The sequence below is a fragment of the Psittacula echo genome, assembly GCF_963264785.1.
Source record: "Psittacula echo genome assembly, chromosome: 22".
Classification (NCBI taxonomy): domain Eukaryota; kingdom Metazoa; phylum Chordata; class Aves; order Psittaciformes; family Psittacidae; genus Psittacula; species Psittacula echo.
In genome coordinates this window covers 6,570,952-6,579,059 of record NC_137758.1, presented here as the reverse complement: position 1 = coordinate 6,579,059, position 8,108 = coordinate 6,570,952, and the positions used below count along the sequence as shown (strand labels likewise).

The following is an 8,108-nucleotide window of genomic DNA, read 5'->3' as shown; positions in this document are numbered from 1 at the left end:
CGTACCCACTGTGGCTGCTTGCTGAGGAGTATCAAGGAGAGAGCACTGTGGGTGGATTTGCTTGATTTACTTTGCATTTTCCATCCTTTTGTTGGAGTTTATTTCACCTTTTTGGACTTTTTTGGTGTTGACTGTTGTGGTTTCAGCTGCTCCCCCCAGCCGCTCTGGCTGGCTTGCCTGTATCCCATGGGAAGCAGCTGGGGAGGCAGCTGGAGCAGGGAGAAGAAGCGCATTGTGCAATGCAAGACCAGGCTGCGAGCGGGCAGAATTTGGGACAGAGAGGGACAGAGAGGGGACAAAGGACAGGAGGGACACCAGAACAGGGGACTGGCTCTGCTTGGATGTGCTTTTGTGGCTGCATCCCAAAATCGGCCCAGGCAGCATGTCCGGTCCCTAGGCTCTGCATGGGCTGAGCATCCCTAGGGTACAGGAGGGATGCGGAGGGGCAGAGGTTGGGATTTGAGGTGGTGGCATGGTGCAGGATGGCAGGAGGCTGGCAAGGGGACGAGGAGCCTGCGATGGGCAGGTCTGGCCGGGTTTCTTGTGGAGTGAAGGCAGCAGGAGGTGCAGGACTGGGTTGAGGGGTGCTGGAGCCAGGGGCGATGGGACTGGGGGGGTTTAGGCTTGATGCTGCCAGGTGTAGAGAGCAAGGACAGCCCCGGAGCTTGGGAAAGGCTGCCATCGTGGTGCCACGTTCCATGAGATGTGGGGACTTCAACCTCTCGCTGCTGAGAGAAGCCACTCAGTGGTGGGGCTGGATGGAGCAGGGACAGCAGAGCAGGGGGAAGGAGAGAGGGAAAAATCCAGGGAAAGGCATGGGCACCCCATCCCAGGGCTGTGCCGGGGTTGCCTGGCCGCGTTCTCATATGTAGCATGCTGCTTTGTTGTGTCGTGGTTCCTTTTCTTTCTTCCACTTCACTCACTGACCTAAAAGCTCTGGGAATGCAAACTCAGTGCTTCCCCACCATAGAACACAGGCGTGCCCTGCTCCCGGCCCTGCTGGGGGACAAAGCTCTTCAGGAACCGGACTGGTCTGTGCCTCCATCCCTGCACCCATCCCTGCACCCTCCATCCCGGGGTGCCCACCCGCACCCCCCGCACACGCTGCCTGGTACCCAGAGACACTTTCTCATCCCCCCCATCCCCTCTGTTCTCCTCCAGTGTATTTATGAATTTCACATGAAGTACTGTTTTATTTTTTTAACGACTTTGTAAAGCTTACCAGGGTTACAATCACCATTTTTAGAGCTGTGTCAGTCCACAATGTTAAAAAAAATCCCTTTTTTTTAATGTATTATATTTTTTGTGTATTTTTTTTAATCCAGCTGTGATGGGTTGTATCATATATTTGTTGTGTTTACTGTATCTGTCCAACTTCAAAGAGAGGAGACTGTGGAGCTCTGAGAAAACTACAGTCTGCTGAAAAGAAAACCATTAAAATTATTTGTTCATGGGTTGGCTCAAGTGGTTCTGAAGTTCATATTGGTTTTTTTCTTGTGGTTTTCTTCCAACAGACAGCACTATGAGGGCTGCTACAGCCCATGAAACCCCTTGGCTGGGTTGCGCTTCCCCCTGGACCACAGTTGTGGACATTGCAACACCACATTCAACAGCATTTTGCTGTGGTTGCATCACCAGGGATGGGTTTGTAGGGAAGGTGACTCCTGGATTAGCCTACCCTGGGGCAAACGCTTCTCCATAGCATCACTGGGTTCAGGGACACATATTTTAGGGTGTCATATCCCTGCCCACACTGACATCAGGTGATGGAGGACTGAGTCTGACCAGCCAGTGAGAAATGCAGCCCAAAGAGCCAGCCATATCGTGGGCTTCACCCCTGGCAGTGTTCAAGGCCAGGTTGGACACAGGGGCTTGGAGCAAGCTGCTCCAGTGGAAGGGGTCCCTGCCCGTGGCAGGGGTTGGAACTGGGTGAGCTTTAAGGTCTCTTCCAAGCCAAACCAGGCTGGGATTCTGGGATTTCCTCAAGCCCCCGGGGAGCTCTCAAAGTCATCCCATCAAAGAGCAATGAGGGAAAACTGCTTGTCTTGGGCAGTGCTGCTGCTACATCAAATAATGACTGGTCCTTGGCTTGGGTGAGAAATGACCTCACGAGCAGCTCTGTCCTTGAAGCACCACAGGGCCTGTGCAGCCTGTGGTGTTTGCCAGGTCATCCGTCCCTGGGGGGAATTCACCTCCTTCTGTGATTCCGTGGTTAAGGCATCCAAGAGACTTATTTCTAACCAGGCTCCCTGTGGAGCTAATCCAGCCTGAGCCATAGGCTGGGAATGGCAACAAAACACACACGGAGGATCGAGAGAGTCCCTGACAGCAGAGTCAGGCTCACCAGCACCCTGTGCGTACCAGCCCTTGCAGAGAACATCAGTGCCTCAGGAACAGGCTGGGGGACGTGCATGCAGTGCCACCGTAAGGGCTGTGAAGGAGGAGGCAGGGGAGGAGGAAAGCTGCTCAAATACTGGGCGTTGCAGCCTTTCCTATGAGCCCATGGACAGGACCTGCTCCCTCCAGGACACGAAGAGCAGCAGGAGTAGGGGCGGGGAGGGGAAGGGAGAAATGCCCGGGGGGCTGCGGGATGCTCCCGAGGAGACCTGGGGCCCGGGTGCTAATGGGAGAGGATGTCAGAGACATCACGGAGGATCCCACAGGGCTCCCAGAAGATCCTGGGATGGGAGCCGGAACAGGCAGTAGCTGTGCGGGCTGCCCTGGGGAGGCGCGCAGCAGCGCAGCCGCCCTTACCGCTGTTATCCCCCAGTGCGCCCGCCAACGCACCCTATCAGCACCCCGTTACCACCCATCACCCCCACCGCCGTCCCCATTCACACCCTCCCGGCCCTGACCCGCCTCCCGGGGCGGCCCCTTTCCTTCCCCTTCCCGTTCCGTTCCGTTCTCGTTCCGCGCTGCCTGCCGGGACGCGTAGTCCCGCGGCCCCGCACTGCTCCCTCTCGCAGCAGGTCCGGTCCCAGCCCGCTCCGCGCCCGCCGATCGCTCCGCGCTCCCCCCGCTCCGCTCCGCTCTCCCCCCTCTCCGCGCTCCCCCCGCTCCGCTCCGCTCTCCCCCCGCTCCGCTCCGCGCTCCCCCCGCTCCGCCTGTTGTTGCTCCCGGCCCCGCTCCGCCTGTTGCTCTGCTATCCCATCATCGTTCCGCGCCCGGTCCCATCGGGAGCTGGGTGGGGGAAGAGTCCCCGGGGGTATTACCGGTAATACCGGCTGGTACCGGCACGGCATGGGGACTGGATGAGCCGCCCCGTGACCCGCCGAGGCAGGCAGAGCCCGGCTGCCCGCACCCGGCACCCTGGAGTCCCGGGTTACTTTCCTGGGGCTTCTAAGAGAACAGCGCTGGGGCTGCTCCTGGAGCTGCAGGGTCCTCCCGGGGCTTGGGGTGTCCAAAAGTGTCCATGGGCTCCCCAAGCGGGGAGGGTGGGTGTGGGGGTGTCCCATGCCCGTGCCAAGCAGGTCCGCTTTGAAACTGGAGTTAAAGTTCCAGGGCTTGAGCCCTGAACCCTGTCCCTGACCCACCGGTGTCCTCGTCCATGGGATGGAGGAGTCACCTGTCTTGTTCGGGTGCATGGGTCCCTGTTTAGGGGCAGGTTGGGGTTTGGGATGGCCCTTGCAGGTGGGAGAGGAGGGGATGGCCTGGGCCAGGCTGGAGCACCCCGGGCGCTCCTTTGTCCCAGCCTGGCTCCCGTTCCCTGGCCAGCTCCCCGGGGCTGTCACCCCAGCCCCGTCCCTACAGGACCCCCCTCTGCCCTGGCGAGCAATGGAGGGAGATTCCACCCTGCAGCTCCGTGTCTTCGACCTCAACTGCTGGTGAGTCCCGGGGCTCACTGGGGTGGGGATAGGGACTCCTGCACTGGGAGAGGGGTCCCAGCCTTTGTGTCCCCTTTGTTTCGGGCTCACACTGCTCTCCCAGCCCTGCACTTGTCAGGATTGTGCTCCCATCCCCTCTGTGCCTGCTCCTCCCAGAAAAATGCCCCCTGTTCACCCCCAACCAGGGGTGGGCTGCCTTGATTCTGCGGGCAGGAAATGCTGACCCCAGTCAGCCTCCTTGTGCATCCCTCTTGTCCCCGTGTCCCCCAATGGCCCTTTCCCTCTCCCCTCCCATCTCAGTCTGCCTCCTGCCCATTCCAGTACTGGAGCCCTTGCTCCCCCATTTCAGGCGCTGGCAGCCCACATCACCCCCTGTCTCCCCCAAGCTGTGACCACCCCTTCTCTCCATCAGGGCTATCCGCTACCTGAGCAAACGGCGGCAGGAGCGCATGCGGCTCATTGGGGACGTGCTGTGCCAGGAGTGCTGCGACCTGGTCCTTCTCCAGGAGGTGAGGGCAGCCCCTGAGCTGTGACACGAGTTGTGCCTGCTCTCAGCCTGAAATGAGTGCACCCATTCTCAGCCCATCCTGCTGTTCTCCAGGTGTGGAGTGAGCAGGATTACAGTGACCTGAAGGTGAAGCTGGGAGGCTGCTACCCCTTCTCCCATTACTTCCGCAGGTGAGAGGGGCCAAGCTCAGGGCTGCCCATGGGGCTGTGACACATCCTTGGTGTTTGCCGCATGGTGACACCAGTGCAGGTGCTGTAGGTCACCTCTGTGCTCATGGGAGACCCCGATGGGTGGAGTGGGGTGCTCATGGGAGCACAGTGGGACCCTGGCATCTGAAGAGCCCCTTGGCTTGGGGCTGGCAGGAAGTGGAGTGGGGGGCCACCATATACTTCTGGTTAAGCCAACCATATACTGGGCTGCACCAAACCAGTTTAACCATCAGGGCGAGGGATGTGATCCTGCCCCTCTGCTCTGCTCTCATGAGACCCCACTTGCAGCACTGTGTGCAGTTCTGGTGTCCCCAACAGAAGAAGGACACGGAGCTGTTGGAGCAAGGCCAGAGGAGCCCAAGAGGATGATCAGGGGCTGGAGCACCTCCTGTATGGAGCCAGGCTGAGAACATTGGGGCTGTTCAGCCTGGAGAAGAGAAGCTGCGTGGAGACCTCAGAGCAGCTTCCAGTGTCTGAAGGGGGCTACAAGGATGCTGGAGAGGGACTCTTCATCAGGGACTGTAGTGACAGGACAAGGGGTGATGGGTTCAGACTGAAACAGGGGAAGTTCAGGTTAGATCTAAGGCAGAAGCTCTTCCTGTGAGGGTGCTGAGGCGCTGGCCCAGGGTGCCCAGAGAAGCTGTGGCTGCCCCATCCCTGGCAGTGTTCAAGGCCAGGTTGGACACAGGGGCTTGGAGCAAGCTGCTCCAGTGGAAGGTGTCCCTGCCTGTGGCAGGGGTTGGAGCTGGAGGAGCTTTAAGGTCCCTTCAACCCAAACCAGTCTGGGATTCTATATCTACACTTCTCACTGTGCTTTTCCCTTCCTGCAGTGGAGTGATCGGCAGCGGCCTCTGTGTCTTCTCCAGGTTCACCATCCTGGACACCCTCCTCTACCAGTACTCACTGAATGGGTACCCCTACATGGTGAGTGGGGTGTGGGACATGTGGCACCACGGTTCCTGGTGCCATGGAGCCTCACCAGCCCCCCAACCTGTGCCCCTTCCCCTCTGGCAGCTCCATCACGGGGACTGGTTCTGCGGCAAGTCTGTCGGCCTCGTCATCATTAAGATCTCTGGGATCATCTTCAATGTCTATGTCACCCATGTGAGTGCCCTGGGGAAGGAGCTGGCACTGGGCGGACAATGGGGAAGAGGGGGATGAGTGGCTGTACCCGTCCTTTGCTGCCCCCTTGCTTTAATCACTGCTCTGCACCATATCCCCTGGGACTATGTACTGGTGTAATGAAAGATTGCTTTGGAGGGGGGCAGAGACCCCCAGCCTGGCTGAGCATCCCAGGCTGTCCCCAGGGGGGTGAGATAAAGACAGAGGGGTTATCCAGACCCCAAAGGGACCATCTAGAGGGGCTGAGTGGTGTGCAGGGAGCCAAGGAGCAGGGAAGGTGCCAGCATGGGGGTCACGGCCACTTTGCCCCCCACCCTCACCAGCTACATGCGGAATACTGCCGGGAGAAGGACGCCTACCTGCCCCACCGCCTGGTGCAGGCCTGGGAGCTGGCCCAGTTCATCCGGTGAGCAGCCATGGGGTGCCCCAGTCCCACCGGGTTCCCCATTGCAGGTCCCCAGGGTGTGTGTGGTCACCCCTGCCCCTGGGGCTTGCACTGCACAGAGCTTCTATTTGCATCAAGTCCCAGTCAGGAGTAAGGCTGGGGAGCGCTGGGGAGGGCCCCAGTCACCCCAGTCCGGTGTGGGGCAGGGGTTTAGCTGTTCCCATCCCCACAGACACACCTCAAAGGCAGCTGACGTGGTGCTGCTGGGGGGGGACCTGAACATGCACCCTGAGGACGTGGGCATCCGGCTGCTGCGCGGCTGGACGGGGCTGCAGGATGCCTTTGCTGAGGCCAAGCACTTTGAGGTGAGCAGCAGGGTGGAAGCAGGGTCCTGGGGTGCACTGAGAGCCCCCCACCCACCCAAGGGCTTCATCTCAGGGCTGTAAGGATGGCTGCACCCTCATCCCCAACAACTGCTTCACCACCAAGACAGAGCTGCTGCCCTTCCCACTCGGCATTCGCATTGACTACATCCTCTACAAGGTAATGGGTGTCCCTTGGCCACTGGTTGGGGGTAGCAGGGGGGAGAAAGCATCATGACCCCCCTATCACCTCACCCAGGCCATCTCCAGCTTCATGGTAAAGTGTGAAGAGCTGAAGACCACCACAGGGTCAGCTCCAGGCAGGGACATCCCCTTCTCAGACCATGAAGCTGTGATGGCAACGCTGCACATCAGGAGGCAGCGAGAGGCTGCGAGTGCCACCCTCAGCACGGCTGGTAAGGTGGGGGGGTTCTGCCAGGATCCCCCATGTGCTGTGGAATAGGAGCTGGTGGATGGGCTGATGGAGCTGGATGAAGTGGCCAGAAGAGGCCACAAGGATGATCAGGGGCTGGAGCACCTCCTGTATGGAGCCAGGCTGAGAGCATTGGGACTGTTCAGCCTGGAGAAGAGAAGCTGCGTGGAGACCTCAGAGCAGCTTCCAGTGTCTGAAGGGGGCTCCAAGGATGCTGGAGAGGGACTCTGCATCAGGGACTGGAGAGATAGGACAAGGGGTGATGGGTTCAGACTGAAACAGGGGAAGTTCAGGTTAGATCTAAGGCAGAAGCTCTTCCTGTGAGGGTGCTGAGGCGCTGGCCCAGGGTGCCCAGAGAAGCTGTGGCTGCCCCATCCCTGGCAGTGTTCAAGGCCAGGTTGGACACAGGGGCTTGGAGCAAGCTGCTCCAGTGGAAGGGGTCCCTGCCTGTGGCAGGGTCCTTTCCAACCCAAATCAGTCTGGGATTCTGTAATTCGGATGGAGTTTTGGAGGCTGTTTCCCCTTGCTTAGGGCATCCCTTGGGGTGCCTGCGTGGGCAGGCAGAGCAGAGGAGTGGGAGAAAAAGGGCTTGGGGGGGGTAAAGGGCAATGGGGGGATGTCAGGGGGGTCCTACCCTGCTGAGCCCCCCCTGTCCCCCGCAGTGCCGGCGCTGGTGGACCTGGTGGCGGAGGCACGGACAGAGGTTGGTGTGGGGCTGCGGGCAGCGCAGCGGCAGCGCTACTCCACGGGCAGGCTGGCGGTGCTGGCGCTGCTGCTGCTGCTGCTGCAGGCAGCGGCCGTGCTGGGCACGCTGGCAGGGTTGGGCGGGCAGCCCTTCCCCAAGCTCTCCTTCTCCCTGCTGGCCTTCCTCGCTGTCGGCATCCTCCTCCTCGCCACTGGCCTCCACCTCTTCCACACCATCGAGGTGAAGATGCTGCAGGGCACTGAGGAGCAGATGCGGATGGCGCTGCGGGTGCTGCAGGAGCGGCCCAGCGATGGCTGAGTTGATGCCGAGGATGTCCCATGGTGTCCCCAGAGCCCCATCCTGGCCTCTTTCTGTCCCTTTTTCTAGCTGAGTTCTGATTTTAGGTGAGCAGCGCTGTGGCCACATCAGTGGCACAGGTTCACAGCTGCCTCTCTGGGTGAAATTAAGATTTTTGGGGGCAGATTCATCATGTTGGCCCCCATGGAACCCCCGGGGGAGGCAGGTTTTAATCACTTTTTTAACACACCCTTTTTACCTGGAGGGACCCACCAGCATGGTC

At 59.9% G+C, this 8,108-nt stretch overlaps 1 protein-coding gene across 1 annotated transcript; it reads left to right on the top strand.

Annotated features, from left to right (window-relative positions):
* Positions 1 to 3,774: 3,774 nt before the first annotated feature.
* Positions 3,775 to 7,846, top strand: SMPD2 (sphingomyelin phosphodiesterase 2; the record flags this gene model as incomplete). Its single annotated transcript, XM_080633188.1, has 10 exons — positions 3,775 to 3,824; positions 4,237 to 4,333; positions 4,426 to 4,502; positions 5,372 to 5,465; positions 5,556 to 5,645; positions 5,987 to 6,069; positions 6,281 to 6,413; positions 6,487 to 6,591; positions 6,670 to 6,826; positions 7,506 to 7,846. The coding sequence occupies 10 exons, from the start codon at positions 3,775 to 3,777 to the stop codon at positions 7,844 to 7,846; spliced, it is 1,227 nt and encodes a 408-aa protein (XP_080489314.1).
* Positions 7,847 to 8,108: the final 262 nt, after the last annotated feature.